Source organism: Colletotrichum paranaense (assembly GCF_030867605.1).
Source record: "Colletotrichum paranaense strain IMI 384185 chromosome Unknown Scaffold_22.1, whole genome shotgun sequence".
Classification (NCBI taxonomy): Eukaryota; Fungi; Ascomycota; class Sordariomycetes; order Glomerellales; family Glomerellaceae; genus Colletotrichum; species Colletotrichum paranaense.
In genome coordinates this window covers 133,353-151,647 of record NW_026848980.1, presented here as the reverse complement: position 1 = coordinate 151,647, position 18,295 = coordinate 133,353, and the positions used below count along the sequence as shown (strand labels likewise).

General features: G+C 54.2%; 6 protein-coding genes across 6 annotated transcripts; 4 read left to right on the top strand and 2 right to left on the bottom strand.

Moving 5' to 3' along the window:
- Positions 1–505: 505 nt before the first annotated feature.
- CPAR01_15956 (uncharacterized protein) lies at positions 506–3,175 on the top strand (the record flags this gene model as incomplete). Its single annotated transcript, XM_060500201.1, has 4 exons — positions 506–809; positions 892–1,686; positions 2,181–2,644; positions 2,726–3,175. 4 exons carry the CDS (start codon positions 506–508, stop codon positions 3,173–3,175), a joined length of 2,013 nt encoding a protein of 670 aa, XP_060341018.1.
- Positions 3,176–3,280: 105 nt separating this feature from the next.
- On the bottom strand, positions 3,281–4,948 carry CPAR01_15955 (carboxypeptidase; the record flags this gene model as incomplete). The annotated part of the gene is made up of 2 exons (XM_060500200.1): positions 3,281–4,665; positions 4,717–4,948. The coding sequence occupies 2 exons, from the start codon at positions 4,946–4,948 to the stop codon at positions 3,281–3,283; spliced, it is 1,617 nt and encodes a 538-aa protein (XP_060341017.1).
- Positions 4,949–5,807: 859 nt separating this feature from the next.
- Positions 5,808–7,505, bottom strand: CPAR01_15954 (major facilitator superfamily transporter; the record flags this gene model as incomplete). Its single annotated transcript, XM_060500199.1, has 3 exons — positions 5,808–5,936; positions 5,989–7,266; positions 7,329–7,505. The coding sequence occupies 3 exons, from the start codon at positions 7,503–7,505 to the stop codon at positions 5,808–5,810; spliced, it is 1,584 nt and encodes a 527-aa protein (XP_060341016.1).
- Positions 7,506–8,541: 1,036 nt separating this feature from the next.
- CPAR01_15953 (inosine/uridine-preferring nucleoside hydrolase) lies at positions 8,542–9,693 on the top strand (the record flags this gene model as incomplete). The annotated part of the gene is made up of 2 exons (XM_060500198.1): positions 8,542–8,648; positions 8,709–9,693. The coding sequence occupies 2 exons, from the start codon at positions 8,542–8,544 to the stop codon at positions 9,691–9,693; spliced, it is 1,092 nt and encodes a 363-aa protein (XP_060341015.1).
- A 3,865-nt stretch (positions 9,694–13,558) lies between these two features.
- On the top strand, positions 13,559–14,583 carry CPAR01_15952 (WSC2; the record flags this gene model as incomplete). Its single annotated transcript, XM_060500197.1, has 3 exons — positions 13,559–13,650; positions 13,721–13,812; positions 13,868–14,583. 3 exons carry the CDS (start codon positions 13,559–13,561, stop codon positions 14,581–14,583), a joined length of 900 nt encoding a protein of 299 aa, XP_060341014.1.
- A 577-nt stretch (positions 14,584–15,160) lies between these two features.
- CPAR01_15951 (DNA ligase I) lies at positions 15,161–18,209 on the top strand (the record flags this gene model as incomplete). Its single annotated transcript, XM_060500196.1, has 2 exons — positions 15,161–15,264; positions 15,317–18,209. 2 exons carry the CDS (start codon positions 15,161–15,163, stop codon positions 18,207–18,209), a joined length of 2,997 nt encoding a protein of 998 aa, XP_060341013.1.
- Positions 18,210–18,295: the final 86 nt, after the last annotated feature.

The window sequence follows — 18,295 nt, the reverse complement described above, 5'->3', positions numbered from 1 at the left end:
GAAAACCTGTCCGCCATGACAGCCTCATTTTTGGCAACCTTTGGTGGGGTTGGTTCGTCGAGATGCCCGCCGTGCTTTTGAGATGATTGGATCGTTCCTAAACCCTCATATGCAAGTCGGTTTCCTGCGTGTGGGCGCGGGCGCACGATGCGCCGCCCAGCAGGAAACGGCTAGTAATCATTGGATCGATCCTAAACCCTCTTGCAATAGTTGCATACCATCCCCACCTTTATGAGACCAACGTGGCTTTCGCGGTTGCCCTTCGGCTGTACCTGAGTATTCTTCTCGCGGTCCCTGTCGAGAGCCTAGATCATGGAACAGTCACATGAATCAACGCAGTGAGTAAAGTCATCGCCATGCCGACAACGAGGTCAAGCCACACTGAGAAGTCATCTATAAGAGGGGGTTGTCGAGCAGTCCTCTCCAGGAGTAATGATAGAATCTTCACTCTCATTCTTCCTGCGTCATTCGACTCATCCTTCTACATCATTCTATCGCCAAAGTCATGACCAAGGCGTCCAGATCTCGGGGTAAGCCTGTGTCCAGGGGCAAGCCGGCGTCCGTGGGAAAGATCCCAATACGTACACCTCCAATGGCTCAGAACAGCTCGATGGTTTCTCACCAAGCAACCCAATCGGGGAATTCATCAAACTCCATGGATCAAGCCTACGGAACAGATGCTATGGTCATCTGGAAAAAATGTGTACATGAGGCCAGCCAAGAAGATGCCTTGGTGATCGCCGTGGTCCATCCCAAGCAGGAACAGCGTGTGAAGGACAGTAGACGGAGCATGCCTGACTCGACATGCGGTAAGAAACCACCGCCCTTCACAAGACTTGCATCTTATTTGACGGAGACTTCGCATCACTAACTCCTACACATATGAGTCAGCTCGTCGCATCTTCATCTGCAGACCGAGCGCACTCCAGAATACCATTGAGCAACAGGTCAACAACAAACGTCGCTCTCAATTCACGCAACTTCACATCGTCGTCAGCTCTGCCATCGAATCGATCTACTATCAGGTCACCTCCGTCATCAAGGAGTTCACCGTTCGAATCTACGGCGCTATCCGGGGGAACATACCATGCAAACTTCTCGTCGACGAGAAATCGACATTCTGTGACGTGCCTGTCCATCGCTGGGGTTACGATAGGGTCGGCAGCCATGTCTATCTGCCCGACCCCGGTATTTATTACCCGGCTCTGAAGGCCATTGCCGATTTAATGCAGAGTGCTCTGAACACTGTGTGCTTCAGAGGGAATACTGCAGTAACAGTTGAAGAAGAGGAGAAACTCGCGAAGATCGAAAGGAAAATGTCAGAGTTCCAGAAGTCCTCAGGCACGTCTGCCTCAGCAGAGAGTTCAACCCCCGACGGCGACGACCCTCGCGGTGGTCGTGGCGGACTCGACACGTTGAAGGCATTGTTTGCTGCCATCATAGGGCTGGCATCTACGACGGTCGGAGCAGGTGGTGTCATTTGGGCCAACATGAGCGGCGTGTTCATCTCTGGACCCCTGGGATTCTTTTTAGCAACCGGCCATTTCAGTGCTGGTGTTGCTGGGGCGGCTTGTTGCGCTGGCGCGGGCCTCGGAGCAGCAGCAGCTGGGTCTACGTATTTGATTGATTGGGCACAACTGTGGAGGTGGCTCAGGGCCAAGCTTGCATGGGCCTGGGAGAAGATAAGTGAGTTTTGTTCTTGGGTGTGGGAGAAGATCAAGTCTGAGGCATGCGCCGTGGGCTCTGCGATATATGAGTTGGGTGTGTGGTTGGCTTCGTGGTTTTGAATATTGGATTGCTGCTCACCACGTTCTTTTACCCTGCCCATGTCAACGATTTCTTTGTAGTTCAGATCTGACCGAGTCGCTCATTACCTTTCATACACCATTCCAGAAGTCTCAAGTAAAACATATCTACCGATCCGCAGCTGCAGAGAACCGCGTCTGATCCTATCATTTATGTGAGAAAAGCTAAGGTTGCTTAGCGAGTAGATGAAGAGAGGTCTTCCTCGGCATCCGGCCACATGCATTTGCTTGGTCCTCCGGCTGACTAACCCCACTTCCCCGGATCTCCCGCCCGCTCTTCCCCAAAATCCCCGAACGTCTCTCGTCTCAGCCTCATTATCACTCATTCAACTCACTCCGTACTCACTCCATACTCACCATAATAATTTCACTTAGCATTCAACGATCTTACCACTCATCTCACAACTGTCATTTACTCAAACCTCAAACCTCACACATTCAACCAAATGTCACAGCCCACAACATCCCCCCTCACAACCCTCCTCAACCGCCTCAATCCCCTCCTCCACTCCCTCCGCAATCGCTCAGCCCTACCAACCCTCCTCACCACCCTCGCAACGCCCCTCCTCCTCTGGGCAGCCTACCGCGACTACCGCGCCTACATCGCCCTCGGCCCCGGCGGCGTCCCGCACAATGCCCTAGGCTGGCTCCTCGTCACCCTCGGCCTCCGCCCCTTTGCCCTCTCCAAAAGCTCAGCCACCTGGACGGGCGATTACCCAGACCACGGGTCCCACGCCGAGATCCGGGATCTACCTGAGAGAAAGGGGGAGAGGGCGGAGTTGGGCGGGATCGTGCCGCATCGACAATTGAGTCAGCATGCGCCGGAGAAGATGAGAGAGGTAAGATATCAATCATATCGTGAACCCTTGCTTCGGACATGAGATTGAACTTGTGTGGGCAGTCTACTGACCACGGATCAGTTCATTGAAAACCTCTTCGCCAACGCGGTAACTCAAAATCCCTCCCTCCTAACCACAAAGCTCTCCCTCTACGAACGAAACAACCCAGCCCTCTTCCTCCACCCCCAAATCCTCTCCTCTCTCTCATCTTCATCCTCATCCACCCCCGTCATAGCCCGCGGCGAAATAGCCCACCACCACACAGACCTCTCCATCCACCTCTACCTCTCCCCCGCCGACGCCAAACTAGCCATCCAAAAACGCTGGGCCGAGCGTCACCGCCTCTCCCTACCCAAGGGCTCGTTCCTGGCAAACAGGTTGCATTTGGCGGATTCGTATCTCATGGTCTACGGCCCTCGGGATGAAGAAGAGATGGAGGTGTTGGCGGAGTTGCTGAGGTGTGGGGTGCGGTTCATGACGGGGAAGGAGGATGTTGGGGTGATTGAGTGGCGGGGGAAGATTAACGCGTGATGTATCATGTTTCCAATAAAGAGGGCTTATTTGGAACTGTTTTCGACAGTGAGATGCCATTCAATGATTGTATTAATAATGTATCTATCATCTCAATTGGAGCAGTCATGCCAACACCCTGTAGATGGGGTACTCATCCCCAGCCTCAACAGGAACGATGTTAAAACTAGCGTACGAATCAATATTCTCCGGCTCGAGAGCCATAAACGCAAGAGCAGCATTCTTCTGCCTTGTGCTTACAAGGAAGCTGCCAGCAGGCAGATTCACCTCCTTGGTTAGCGCCTCCGTCGTCACAGCAGCGCGCACAACGCCCTCGTAGTACTCCGTCTCAAACACGGCTGACGTGATGTCATACGCCTCCACAGTGCCGACATACGGCTCGCTCAGTGTCTCGACCTCGAGACCAGACACACGCAGGCGCTCGGCGAGATCGGCCCATGCGACGGGGATGAGGTAGGCTTCGGGGCGGGCGCGGGTGATGTTGGCCGTCACGGGCGTGGTGGAGCGGAAGTTGATGGGCACGTCGGTGACGGAGCCGTTGTTGATATTGACCATTTTAAACGTGCGCTGGACGAGCGGCGAGGAGTCTGTGACGATGATCTCCGAGGTGGAAGAGGCAAAGTCGGCGATGGAGGACTCGATGGTCGTGTAGACCTTCTCGGCGTTGTCGGCGGCGGTTTGGATGATGCTCGAGGCCATGGTCAGGCCGGCTACGGTGCGGCGCTGGAATTCCTGGTCCGCGAGGAAGATGCCGCGCATCTCGATGAGGAAAGTGACGCACTGCGTAAGGCCCATGGCGTTGCGACCAATCTTTGCATCCGAGCCGGCCTCGGCGAAGGTGGGCTTGAAAGCCGGGTTAGTGCTTGTGGAGCCGGTCACGTACGGCTCCCAGCGAAGGCCTCGGGCCTCCATGGCCGACCCAATGTTCTTGGCAAAGACCTCCTCGGACAGCGTGCGAATGTCCGGGTGGATGTTGAGGTTCTTGGCGGCAGAGAAGAGGCCGTCGGCGGCATGGTAGTAGCTTCCGTAGCGGGCAGTCGCGCTGTACTCGTGCATGTCGATAGCGACGTGGGGAGCAAACTCGCCAAAGAGGGTCTTGATGTCGCGGGTCTGCTTGCGGGCGAGCTTGACGTGATCGCGGTTGGGATCATAGTTGGTGGCCAGAGTGCGCTGAAAGTAGCCAACGCCGTCGGGGTTGTACCGAGGCAGAATAACAATATCGAGCTTCTCCAGGAGCGACGCAGCCCATGTCTGGTTCGCGTCCAGGGCCCCGAGGAGGGCCAAAAGTGACTGATCGCCGGCTGGCTCGTTGCCGTGGACGGCGCCTTGGACCCAAACTCTGACCTTGCCAGTCGAGTTTGAAACTCTACGAGACAGCTTTGTCGAAGACAGATGAAGGTAAGGAAACGGGCGGCCTTCCTCCGAGGTGAAGTTGGCTTTGTTGTAAGTCAGCCAGTCGTTCTTGTCGGCCAAGTCTTGAACAAAAGAGTCTTTGGAACTGTTAGCCACCGGTCAGACAAAGCTGCTCGTGGAAAGCTCACCAAGAAGGTTGTCATCTGTCGGGCCCTGCGTGCCATCAGAGAAGCCTGCAGGAATGGTTTCCGGGGTCAAGAATGCAGGCGACAGCAGATCGACGCCCTCGATATCCTTGAAGTTGGCGGCGACGATGTCCGTGTCTTTTCGCACGGTTACGTGGTTGTATCCATACTTGGCCGCCTGGACAGATGAGAGTAGGGACAAGCCAAACAGGCTTAGGCGAGATGCAGCGACCATTGTGTAGGACAACGTGAGTTGTGAGAAGCCGATCAGTACCAAAACGAAGCAAAACCGTGACAGATTTGCTCCAAAGCAGGGCGGCTTCGTCCATTTTAACAGCCCTCTTATTCTCGCAAGGCACCAAAGTCGCGATGGGGCAACGTAGCATCACGCAGCGCAAAATGGCTCGTCAACGCGTGGAGCGGGACGGTTCCTGACATGACCGTTGGCTTGGCTGATCTCATTCCGGAGTCGATGGTCAATAATCCAACCAATGTCGGAGGAATTGCCGATGCTGACCGGCAGTGGGATACTGAAAAGCATCAAGGCTCTCATTGTAGGTCCGATTTGAATTAGTGTGAGCATTGGCAACGAAACTGGATGAGGCAGCTCAGTAGAAAAGATGAGGGGAAAGCGGGGGAATCCCCGTGGGTGCAGATAACGGTGGGCAGTGGCCATGTCGCCAAGACTTTGGGCCCCCCGTAGCGAGATATGCTTTCTGCCATTGACGTATAGAATCACTCCGAAAGACTGCAATGGGTCCACGGGTTCATGTTGAGTTGCCGATGTTCGGGTTGGAGGCTCTCTAAACCTCTTTCGCCAAGAACACGGCCGTGTAGTTTGTTGATCAGTAGATACGCATTTGTCCAACTCCGCGGACAATGGCCGAGTACCGGAGCGGCTTCGTCCCGACGTTGACGATTAAATAATAGTCCATGAAGGTGACTCGCGGTGTCGATGATCATTTCAATAATCCCATGTCAAGAGGCCGACGGGTACTGTATACTTTGCTCGGCAGCGAAAGAAAGGTCACAATTATGTTTAACGTGCCGTCAGAGGCAAGACACTGACGAGATGTCTAGATGGTAATAACGGATTACAACGCGGCCTTCCCGCGCGACTCAAAGGGTAATATGAGCACCAAAAGCCCAGCTGCGATGAAGAGCGCGCCGCTGGTGTAGACGGGAGCCGATGTCTTTAGATTAGCGAACATAGCGACAATGGGCTGCGGGTTTTGTGTCAGCATTAATTTCCCAGTCTTTGCACAAGGCACTTACAGCCATGATCCCGAAGATGCGGTTGCAGGTCGCCGTGAGCGCGTTGCCGGTGCCGCGCTGCGGAGTGGGGAAGAGCTCCGGGGTAAAGCCGTAGAGCACCGCGTACATGACGTTGCTGCAAAAGTTAAAGGCGCAATTCCAGCCAAGCAGCGCATTGCTAGTCATAGCCGTCGTCGAGCAGTACAGAAAGACCCCGGTTGCAACGGTGCTGATGGCAAGGGTGCCTTTGCGTCCCAGCGCAGGCAGCTCAACCAGCCACCCACCCAGCAGTGCTCCGGGCACGCCCAGTACCGCGATGATCAGACTATTGCGATACGTCAAATAGGTGCTGCCATCTCCCAGTTCCGCTCCACGGGTGGCCTGGATGTAGGGTATGAAGGCGTTGTAGAGAGGATACCCTAGACCGATCAGCGCCCAGATGGCCATGATTGTGCCGGTACTCAGAGCCAGGCGGTGAGTAGAGAAAAGCACGCGGATCCGGCTAAGATCAAGCTTCTCCAGATTTCGTTTGACTGCTGTGGCAGCATCGGTGCGCGCAACGTATCCTTCGGGCTCGCACGCCTTCAGATCCTCTATCGACAAAGACGTGACCTTCCCATTTCGCCTTGCAACTTCGTGAACGATTCGGACGGCATCTTCGTCGCGGCCTTTACCCATGAGATACTTGGGCGACTCGTAGATGGTAAAGAGGACGAATCGAATCAAGAACATGATCAGGGTTAGGCCGCCGATGGTGATCAAGAAGTATCGCCAACCCATGTTGTTGGCTTTGGTGCAAGTCGCGCCTTCTTGGCAGGTGAGGTTGCCGAGGAGTGGCCACGCGATGAGAGTGGCAATGACTTGAGCGATGGCCCAGTCAATGGAAAGGACTGTCAATAGGTATTGATGGGTTCCTGGGAGGAACTCGAGGAAGATGGCCGAATCAACAGGGAGATTGCCCCCGACGCCGAACGACCAGAAGGCCGCGAAGATGCCGATGCCTGCGAAGCTGGGCGCGCCGGCAGCGGCCATCCCCCAGAGGGCAGTCAGACCGAGGGTCAGATTGAAAGCCACTTTCCTCCCAAACAAGTCGCAGCCAAAGCCCCAGAACATGGCACCTGCCAGAAGGCCGATGTTTTGCGATAGTGTAAGCAGAGGCGGACGAGAAGGACCGAATTCGTTGGTAATCGGAGTGAAGATGAGCGACGTGACTATTGGCCAAAGGTTGTCGCTTGCCCATCCGAATCCGACGACGATAAAGAGCTGCCACTGGTACCAACCCATACCGATGTCTTGAATCTGGGGCCAGAGGTCAGCGGTCAAGTGCTCTCATCTTGAAGTATTCCCAGACGGCGACGTACAGCGCGATTGAGTACACGGGCTTTAGCCTCGTAGACAGGATCTAGGGCACCCTTGGGAATGATGGCAGCATCGTCAATGCCATGGATGTCAATGCTGCCATCGTGGGCTGCACCAGAATGCGAGTCGACCTTTTGCGCCGTGTCGAGCTTCCGCGTGGGATCTGTATTGGTGCCCATCTCGAAGTGGTTCAATCTATGCCTATTGAAAGAGAGAGACTGCAAAACGACGCGAACGTCAATCTGTCTGAGGCAATCTTGACGTCCTTCCAAATGAGCAAAGAGTCTTGAAGGTTTTAGGGCTTGAATGTGGAGAGCCGAGACCAGCCATATGAACAGAACGCGGTCGCCACACTTTGTAGGTTTTGGGTGTTACGACTCGAGGTATTAAGACGGCGGCAGCTCCCACGTCGCACTCAGCTCGAATGGCGCAATCCGTCCGGTGAAGCGTCTCTGCGGTCTTGATTGGCTTTGCTGACCAAACGGCAGTCGGAACGCATGCCGATCCGCACTTTGTTCCAGTGTTTGACTACAGCTTTGCTACGGTGGAGGGGAACCGAACGATCCTGGTGGGTTTAACGTGTGGGGGATCTGCTCGTAACCCGGCAGGCTGCGCATTGTCTCGTCCGGTTCGAGTTGACCGTACCTTATTTGTTGGTTGCATCCCTGAGCCGAGCTTGGGGAGAGACATGCATCGTGCGTCATCGACATTGCTTGATGGAGGAGAGCGCACCCTCATGTTTGACGGGAAGTCGGCATCGCAGGGAAGATGGTTAGGTATGTTGTATCTCTGACACGCCGAGTATAGAGCTCCGCAAGGCCGATGATTGGCGTGAAGCTTCAATGCCAACGGTGTAAGTCTGGGGGTACATAAACAGCTGGGAGGCTTAAAGTTTGGCTTCAAAGACAGAGGAAGGATGCGATGTTTCGGCCCACAGCGGATGTTAGTGGGCTGGCGGGGAAGGCGATCACTGGCGACGCTAAAACAAGTCGCGACCAGGCATGGCAGCTGGCCAGTTCTCGCTCCATTCGGCGACAGCTGGTAGGTCATGTCTACGTACTCACTCTCTTCCCCGCGCTCTCCTGTGTTCTCCACTATGAAGGCCCTAGACATGGGATGATCGTGAAAGGAACCTCCCTTTTGCGCCAAGAAACTGGCCAATGCATCGCAAGTCAGAGGAGCCGACGTCTGGTCTTTTCTTGGTAAGGCCGAGCCATGTCGAAAATCACTGCATGCCTTTTGACTGTGTTCTTCGTCTTCGCCACTATTTCGTCAGCAAAGAGGAACCTCATAGTCGACACCGACCTATTCAGCGATTGCGAGTAAGTCTGTCATCCTCATATCCGCCTAGACTGATTCCAGTCCTCTCTGATACACCCCAGTGATGCCGCGGCTCTTCTCCTCGCCGCCACATCTCCAGAAGTCAACCTCCTAGGAGTTAATATCAACTCCCAATCCTCATATTCAGTGCTAGCAGCTTCGGCGATTCTTAACCATTATGATCACGCTGACGTTCCCGTCGGTGCCCGACGACCGCTCAACGATGTCCCATTTTTCGACAACTGGGCCAAGCGCGCCGGCGAATTCGCGAGCAAGCTAGCGACGTACTGGTCGAAAAGCATCTCCGACGCCGAGGAAGCCTGGGACCCCGTCGACCTCTACCGCAAGCTACTCTCCGAAGCAGAAGATGACTCTGTCACGATAGCCTCCATCGGCTTCCTGCACAACCTCTCCGGCCTCCTCAACTCCACGGCAGATGCCCGGTCCCCGCTTTCCGGCCCCGAATTAGTCGAGACCAAGGTCAAAGAGCTCGTCGTCATGGGCGGGGACTACCCAAACGGATTTGAATTCAACTTTTGGGGCGATGACCCCTATCAGACAGCACATGTAATCCACAACTGGACAAGTCCCATTGTCTACGCCGGTTTCAAGCTCGGGGGCTCAGTTCGCTCAGGCGGTCCTCTCATGGCGGACGGACCCAAGACCGACCCTGTACGGGCGGCGTATATACTCTACACGTATTACCAGCCGCAGTGGTCTTTCGATCCCGTTGCAATGCTTTATGCTGTGGGAGGACTCGGCGAGTATTTCAAATTTGGTAACGAGTACGGATATAATACTGTCACTCTATATGGAGAAGGCAAGTGTAACGGTTGTAATGTCTGGGTGTACGACAAGAACGTTACGAGTCAGCACTGGCTTGAAATTACAGTCAGCCCCGACAAGCTCGGCGAGGAGCTGGATAGACGGTATTTGCAGGGAGCACGGTCTTCCGAGAGATCTTCCGACCCTATTGGAATTCTCCCCAAGTTTGGTGATTGCAGAGTCGAGCAAGCTCCGAAGCCACCAGAAAGAGTGGAGTTATGAGGCTTGATGCCGCTGAATGGCGGGTCACCTCGAGTTTTCAATATAACTATTTACGTATATCAGACTTCGCTGTGTTCTAGATTCATGAAACACGGCCAGAAAACTATGGTTTCCACGGGGAACTTGCATCAAGAGTCTGTTTCACTCACCGTGTGTGGAATTCTAAGATTGGTCCCCGTGGTCACACCTGTTCATATCAGGGTTATCCAGTCTTCATGGGATAAAGTTTGGATGGCTCTTTGCACCTGTCTCTCACCTGACTTACATATAAGCACAGAAGAAACCCATTGGAAAGATAAACAAGAAAAAAAAAAAGGGGGGGGGGGGGGTTAAGCTATCGAATGCCAAAATAAACGAACGAGGAGTCCAGTTCTGGACGCTGCACGGACACTAGGTTCCTTTTGGGTATTGCAACTTTTCTTGCTACATTTCACGGCTCTGTCAGCACTGTCAAGAAAAAATGCTTGCTAGTTCTTCGGAGGAACATATTCCTTGAGATAGGACTAACGACCGCGCCCCCAAATATGATGGATGATTCTTATGAGGTTGGACGGAAATCTGACGAACTAGAGGCATCATCTGATCAGATTGAGAAGCTTTTAAGGTTAAAAAATACGGATATGAACAATGGCTGCTGATTCCCATTTACGATTAGCAAAATCTGTTTCGCCGGCTATGACACTTGCCAGCGAGATTATGGAGCATGGTCACCTTTGCTGCTTGCAACGGATCACACAGTCTGGTTTCCTTTTGGAATTGCCTGAAATGTTGGTCAAATACCGCAAACCTGTCCAGAATAATGTCAGTCAATCGTATTGACATCACTCCACCTCCGTCCTTCAACAGGCATTCGGATCTTCCCCACTGTCAAAAGTGCGCTGTAGTCTCAGCCCAGGCCTGCCACTTTATTCCCTCATTGAATTAGGTCCTGGAACATCTCAAGTGATCATGATTGGCTCCGTAAGTCTTACTTACTATGGCTCTCATGGCTTCGTTGTTCTTGAGGACGATTTCGTTGGCACATCATACATTTGAAGGTTTGTCAATTCACCTCAACATTATATTGCGAAGACGTGGTATTTCTTTCCCATCTCAAACAAATATAGTAAGGAAGATTGTCGGTAGATGTGAAAATAAAATGGCCTAGTCACGAGGTATCTATTTGTCCTTGGACGAGGAAAAGGTGAAATCCCTGCCAGATCTCAGCCCACCTCAGCTGGCACATGAAAACCTATACCAGGGTTGTTCTCGCAACGGATCCTGCATTGCTCTTGGCTTGAATTGTGTACCAATGAGATCATGCGCAAAACTAGGGAATCCATAGGTGGCTGGAATGACTTTGCCGGTGCGTGTCTCCGACATCACACCTTGGCAATGGACTTAGAGAATGCAAGTCTCCATCTTTCCCGGGCTGGGCCGAACAAGAGAGCCGTATTTATGGTTAGTCATTCAGCCTGGTTCAAAGACTACGTTACGTGATGGGAGTAGAGCTCATTAAGTATGTCAAATCTAGTTATCGGCTGTGGTGTGAGATGAAATCATCGCTGCTTCCTCGGGCAAGTGTGAGGCACCTCGTTCATAGTTGAATCCTAATGACGAGGGTGACCTCTTGAGCGGGCTACTGGCAGAATAAGTGAATTTCAAGTACCAATTTCCATAAGATGCACCTCTCTTTCTCAACTTGCTTTGTACTACAATTGACGCGGAACTCAAGAGGATGGGAGTCATATCGTCTCACACAATGACACGCTGTGCCGCCATATCCGCGCGCGGGCTTGACTACAAGCTTAAGCAGAACAAAGAACCCCAGTATTCGTGACCGGCGAAGGGCTTGCCACGGTCGTGGCAGACAGCATGGGCTACTGAACCAGGGCATTGGCCCGAGAATCCGGCCACACAAGACGCCTGATTCAGAGCGGATAATGGCCCATCCCACCATCTCAGTACCAGCCGTTTGCTCGGCATCGGGCCAAGTCACCTCATGGGGGTTCTCTGGATGTGAACGACAGCACAGTCGCAAGTCCGGTAGCCCTAGGAGTCGAGACTGAGGCGGGGCGGTGGCGGAATTTTCAAGGGCATGATGGCTGACAAGACTTTTAGGGTACGATGAAGAACGGCTAGGGAGGGACTATCGATATTGCTGGAGCGGAGCTGGATGGGTTGTGAGTACTTGATTCCGGATATCCCGCCGGATGGTGTCGGATCACGCTGGTTCTTTGCGCGGCGCGCCGAAGCTGTTGCCACCCATCTCCATCAATGAGAATTCGAATTTGTAGGAAGAAAAGTAGGCTACGGTTGGAAAATTCCAGTTTTTCGCGAGGCTCCGGCTTGCTCGATTTCCGGACTGTGAATGCAATTACTCTGTAACAGGATTTGCTGTGCTCTGATTGAAACTTCACCGCAGCCGAGCAAGTTGACATGGCGGCTTTGTGTAAGTAATCGTTCAAAGACCGAACGAACAATTCACATGCCAACCGAACTCACAAATCGCAAACCCGCGCCGATCCTCAGCGGGAACGAGCTAAAGTAACCGTTCAGGTACGGATACTGCATCGTGTCCATCAGAAAACTGGGGAGAATCCGGAAAGCTAGAACCGAACGCGATCCAGCCCGCTCTTCAGAGTTGTTTGACTAACGGTCCCAGTCTCACAGACCAGCCAGACAACGAAAAAGTCTGCCCAATTTCCGGTCTCGCTGAGAATATGTTAGGCAGTCGTGGAGAAAGGCAGGGTCTCATGCAACCAGGCTATCGCCGACGTTGCGGCGATGGGGCCTTCGGAGGCCGAGTTTAATTCTTGGACGAACTCGGATTCGTTCGTCTGTAACCCAGTTCCTCGAAAGCGGGTGATCGCCAAGACCGACCACCCTAGACGGGCTGCCACCTCGTGCGGACAACCGTTGCCTCTTTCACGACACCCATCAGTGATACTCACACACTGAAAAGAGTTTGCCGTTGTCAAGAAGCCGGGGCAAATACGAGAGCCGCCGAGGGAACGAAAACCCAGCTAGCACCGTGGCACCTTACCCAGCGATAGAGACGCTGGGCCCTTAGTGCCCGTTGGTCGTTCTGGAAGTGGATGCCGGTCCCACGGCGCCGAGAGGGCACTAGTGATGCAGAGAGGATGTATTTGGCCAATGAGGAGATGGGTGCCCATCTTATCAGATGATCAGATAATATGAAGCCATGTCCGCTCGTAGTGGAGCCATCTACACCCGACCTGGTCCACGCTCACCCATCTTTCCGCCCCTGGCGAACTTTTGAGACTCTTTTCCAGGTTCCAACCAACTAAATAACCCAGAGAGGAACAAAGTCCAAACAACGTTGCGGGGCTTCTGAGCGCCTTGGGCCCAGTGCGATCCCATCAGATAACTCTCTCGGGTGGGCCAACCACACGAGCTGTGGGCCGCTACAGTCAGGCACACCGCACGCCATGGACCAGGGCACATCGTCGCGATCAAAATGCCAGGGTTGTTGGCACCCGGTTTCGTCGGCTCAGCGCGACCTTGGCGGATGAGCCCGCCGGCTGGCCGTTACCTTACGTTTTTGGTGTTTTGGTTCTCCTCGGCATGGAAAGCGGTTGGCTGGGGCTCGGCGCCCAGGTGTTGGGTTAGATCCGTAGTAGAAGATCACAAAGAGCGAGAAACAAGAATTGGCGCAGGCATATATTGAGGGCCGCATGTCCCGCTACTTGAGTTCTTTTCTTTTCTCTCTCCCAAGTCACTCCCCCATCACAAGTTTCTTCGCAAACCTTGTGATCCTTCGAGCCTCGAGCTTCGAGCCTTGCTCTCTGAGACCAGACCTCCCCCTTCTCAGACAACTCGTCAAGTTGAGCTTCATTTCCAGAAGGTTCTCATCACCTTCAAGATGGTCTCTGCCAAGTCAGTCACTTTGTTCGGCAGCATGCTGCTGGGCAACGTCATGGGCGCCGACAACATGGGCCCGGCCGCTTTCCTCTGGTAAGCATATCTTCTCCACTGCATCTTGCAGGCTTCAACGAAGATCGGCAGCTAACCAGAATACCATCAGGCCCCCAGACCGTGAGTGGTCTGCCGACGCCGACAACACGGCCCCTTGCGGATCCACCAACGGCCCCGGTGTCCGCACCGAGTTCCCTCTCAGTAAGTCGACATATCCTGCGGAGACTCGGACAACTCTAACATCGAACCAACGTAGTGAACGGCAAGCTTGCCCTTGTGACCCAGGACATTACCCGCTCCGTCCACCTCAGTGTCTCCTACGAGAACGGTACGTGCAAATACAACGCCCTTCTTTCTTCCACCCTCCGCCTTGGAAACATATACCTAACATCCACCACACAAACAGACCCCAAGTCCGCCTCCGACTTCGAGACCTTCCTCGGCCCCAGCGAGGTCGGCAGCCTCGACCTCGGCCACACCTGCGTGACGGTCCCCAGCGCGCCATCAGGAACCGCCGCCGGTTCCAACGCGACCTACCGCATGCTCTACGTCTCCAACTTTGACCAGGACGAGTCCAAGCGCGAGACCTACTACGCCTGCGCCGACGTCACCTTCGTCGAGGTCTTTGCCGCCTCCATCCCCTGCTTCAACGCTACCGTCAGCGACCCCGACGTCGACGTCGACACCACCGTCAACGTCACCACCACCGACTCGGGCGGCAACACCCCGCACACCGCTGCCGACTTCACCGCCACCGGCGAATCCAAGAGCTCTGGTCTCTCCAAGGGCGCCATCGCTGGTGCCGCTGTCGGTTCCATTGCCGGTGTCTCTCTGCTCGTCCTTGCTGGATTCTTCTTCTGGCGCAAGAAGGCTGCCAAGAAGGAAGCTGTCACTGAGCCCATGCAGCAGCGCTGGGATGCCGAGAAGGCTGTCAGTGACACTTCTTCCGTCAACAGCCGTCCCCAGCACTAAGCTTGCCCCAACCCGACTTCAGCGCATGGCGTTGCCTTTGGTGGCAGTGTCAACTATGCGCTTAACATAATCATGGAACGAGAGATGATATGATTGACGTATATCATGAAGTAGCAAGAATAAAGGTAGAGATCCCGCTTAATATCTCGCTCTTAATCAACATGTGTCCCTGAAATCGATGCCGATGGTCGTGTTGAAGAAAACAAAAGTGATGTCTTCCTGTTTTGCTGATGCATGTTCTTGATGCAATTAGGCGAGGTTTCTCACTGGACGAGTGCCCCGCACTACCACCCGCTCTGATGCATCCACCTCCAGGCAGCATCCCCAAGGCAACCGCTCCACCGTTGAACTTCAACGGCCTCAGGTAAGCCGCAATTGAAGGGTATAAGTCCTCAAGGCCCTCAATGTGACGGGGTCCGTTGCGATGCCACCCAGCTATTCCATGCACAATCAACTGGTTATATTCAATTCCGCCTGATAACATCTACAACGCAAACTTTCCCACTAAATCATCACCAATTCTCCGTCGCCAACGGCTCCCAATCCTCTTGCCAGTTCACGCAGTGAATTGCCCATCATGAGCCAGCGCAAGCGACAAAAGTCGCCAGACGCGGCTGCCATTGATGAGGAAAAGAGGCAGTATGCTATCGGAGGAACCACACTCGAAGAATTGGACGAGAAGTGAGTCTTCTTTCTATCCTTCCTTGGCCTGGGAGCTGACACGGCCCTGCAGGTACCCAAATCGCCCACGCAATCATTCAAAAACGATGCGCTTTTCGGAACTCTTCCAAAGCCTCTTCAATCCTTTGAACGAGAACAAGAAGCAACCAGTCGGTCGCGGCCCACCTCGCAGCAAAAAGGGACCCCACGGACCACACAAGCTATCGCCGCAGGAACAGAGACGGCACCTCATTGAGCGCTTTATTTCCAGATGGCGAAACGAGGTGGGAAACGACATCTACCCGGCTTTGCGACTCATCCTGCCTGACAAGGATCGGGATCGCGGCGTCTACGGCTTGAAGGAGAATGCTATTGGCAAACTCCTCGTCAAGCTTATGAAGATCGACAAGAACTCGGAAGACGGCCACAACCTCCTTCACTGGAAGTTGCCGGGTCAGACTACCTTCTCTAGACTAGCTGGCGACTTTGCGGGCCGGTGCTTCGAGGTCCTCTCTAAGCGGCCGATGCGGACAGAGGTCGGCGACATGACGATTGCCGAGGTCAATGAGTTGCTGGATAAACTCGCTGCGTCGACGGGAGAGCTGGAGAACCTGGAGGTCTTTGAAATCTTCTACGAGCGCATGAATGCAGAAGAACTTATGTGGTTGATCCGCATCGTGCTCAAGCAGATGAAGGTCGGCGCGACCGAGCGGACCTTTCTCGATCTGTGGCATCCGGATGGCGAAGCCCTGTTTAGCGTGTCGTCGAGTCTGCGACGCGTTTGCTGGGAGCTTTTTGACCCGAGGATACGTCTGGAGCAGGAGGATACGGGTGTCACCCTTATGGAATGTTTCCAGCCCCAGCTGGCACAGTTCCAGATGCCATCTTCCTTCCAGAAGATGGTCGATTACCTCCGGACTACAGAGGAGGATCCCGAGTTCTGGATCGAGGAAAAGCTAGACGGTGAGCGCATGCAGATGCACGTGGCCGAAGACCCGAGCGTTCCGGGAGGGCTGCGATTCTGCTTCTGGTCTCGCAAGGCGAAAGATTACACCTACCTCTACGGTAACGGATTGAAAGACGAGAGGGGAGCTCTGACTCGCCATCTGGCGAATGCTTTTTCTGAAGGAGTCCGCAACGTCATTCTAGATGGAGAGATGATTACTTGGGACCCGGAAGTCGACAAGATCATGCCGTTCGGCACCCTCAAAACAGCCGCTCTAGCCGAGCAGAATAACCCCTACAGCAACACAGGGCCGCGACCGCTTTACCGCGTCTTCGACATCCTCCTACTGAACGATCAGCCTCTGACCCAGTACACGCTGCGGGATCGTCACCGTGCCCTGGAAAAGGCTGTGAAGGGTGTTCATAGGAGACTGGAGATCCACGAGTACGAGTCTGCGACGACACCCGAGGCCATCGAGCCGCTCCTCCGCAAGGTCGTCGCCGAGGCATCAGAGGGCTTGGTCCTCAAGAATCCGAGGTCAATGTACAGACTCAACAGCCGTAATGACGACTGGTTGAAAGTCAAGCCGGAGTACATGTCTGAGTTCGGAGAGTCGTTGGATTGTGTCGTTATTGGCGGCTACTACGGCTCCGGACACAGGGGTGGCGCCATCTCCAGCTTCTTGTGCGGTCTGCGTGCTAGCGAAAACCATATCCACGCTGGTGCAAACCCCGAGAAATGCTTCAGTTTCTTCAAAGTCGGCGGCGGCTTCACAGCTGCCGACTATGCGGAGATCAGGCATCGGACGGACGGGAAATGGACCACGTGGGACCCGAAAAAGCCCCCCGTGGAATACATCGAGCTCGCCGGCGGCGACCGTCAGTTCGAAAGGCCGGATGTCTGGATCCGACCCAGCGACTCTGTCGTCGTGGAGGCCAAGGCCGCGAGCATCGGCAACTCGGACCAGTTCTCCCTCGGCTTCACCTTGCGATTCCCCCGCTTCCGCAAGCTGAGAACCGACAAGAACTGGGACGAGGGCCTCAGCGTGCAAGAGTTCCTGGACCTACGGCGACGCGTGGAGGCAGAGGCCAAAGAAAAGACCATGAGCGTCGAGAACCGCAAACGCAAGTCAGTAAAGCGCGTCAAGCGCGAGGTCGTCATCGCCGGGACGGAGAACATGCCTGCGCAGTTCCAGGCAGATAAGTCCAAGATATTCGAGGGCCTCGAGTTCTGCGTCCTGTCGGAGTCGCTCAAGCCGTTCAAGAAGACCAAGGCACAGCTCGAGACCCTTATCAAGGAAAACGGCGGCCAGGTCTCGCAGCGGGCTGTCCCGCAGTCTGGTATGATTCTCTTAGCGGACAAGAACGTCGTCAAGGTAGCGAGTCTAGTCAAGGAGGGGCAAAAGGGCAACGGCGTCGACATCGTTAGGCCAAAGTGGATTCAAGACTGTCTCGAACAGGCTGATGAATCTCTGCTGCTTCCATACGAAGAGCGACACCTGTTGCATGCGACGGAAGCTCTCAAAACTATTGCGCTGCAGAACACGGATATGTATGGGGACAGCTACGCCCGCGACATCAGTCTTGTTGAGCTGCGCGAAGTTCTCAATATGATGCCGAAGAAAGAACCCGATACAGAGCCTTTTAACAAGACGCAATTTCTCAATCAGCTTGAGGAGCGTGGACGCGGGGTAGGCCCAATGAAGGGATCAATGTTTCATCGTTGCGCTGTTCACCTGGTCAACGTTCAAGAAGAATGTGATGAGGACGAGATCAAGATGTTGAAGCTTAGGAACTATCTGACCTTTGGCGGCGCACGCTTGATCAGCGATGCCGAAGACACGGAGACTACGCACGTGGTTGTGGTAGGAGACGGCACCCGGCGGAAAGACGCGGCCGCTGCTATGCGGGAGAAAGTCAGTCATAGGCGTAAGGTTCCACACCTCGTGACTGCGGAATGGGTTGAAGACTGCTGGCGAGAGAAGACGTTGCTGGACGAGGAGAAATATACGCGAGTATGAGAGAAATGACGGTATTGGGTCCGACGGTGGATGAATTGCTTATTATACCCAGGATACATGACACTTTAGTACCAATCCCAGCATAC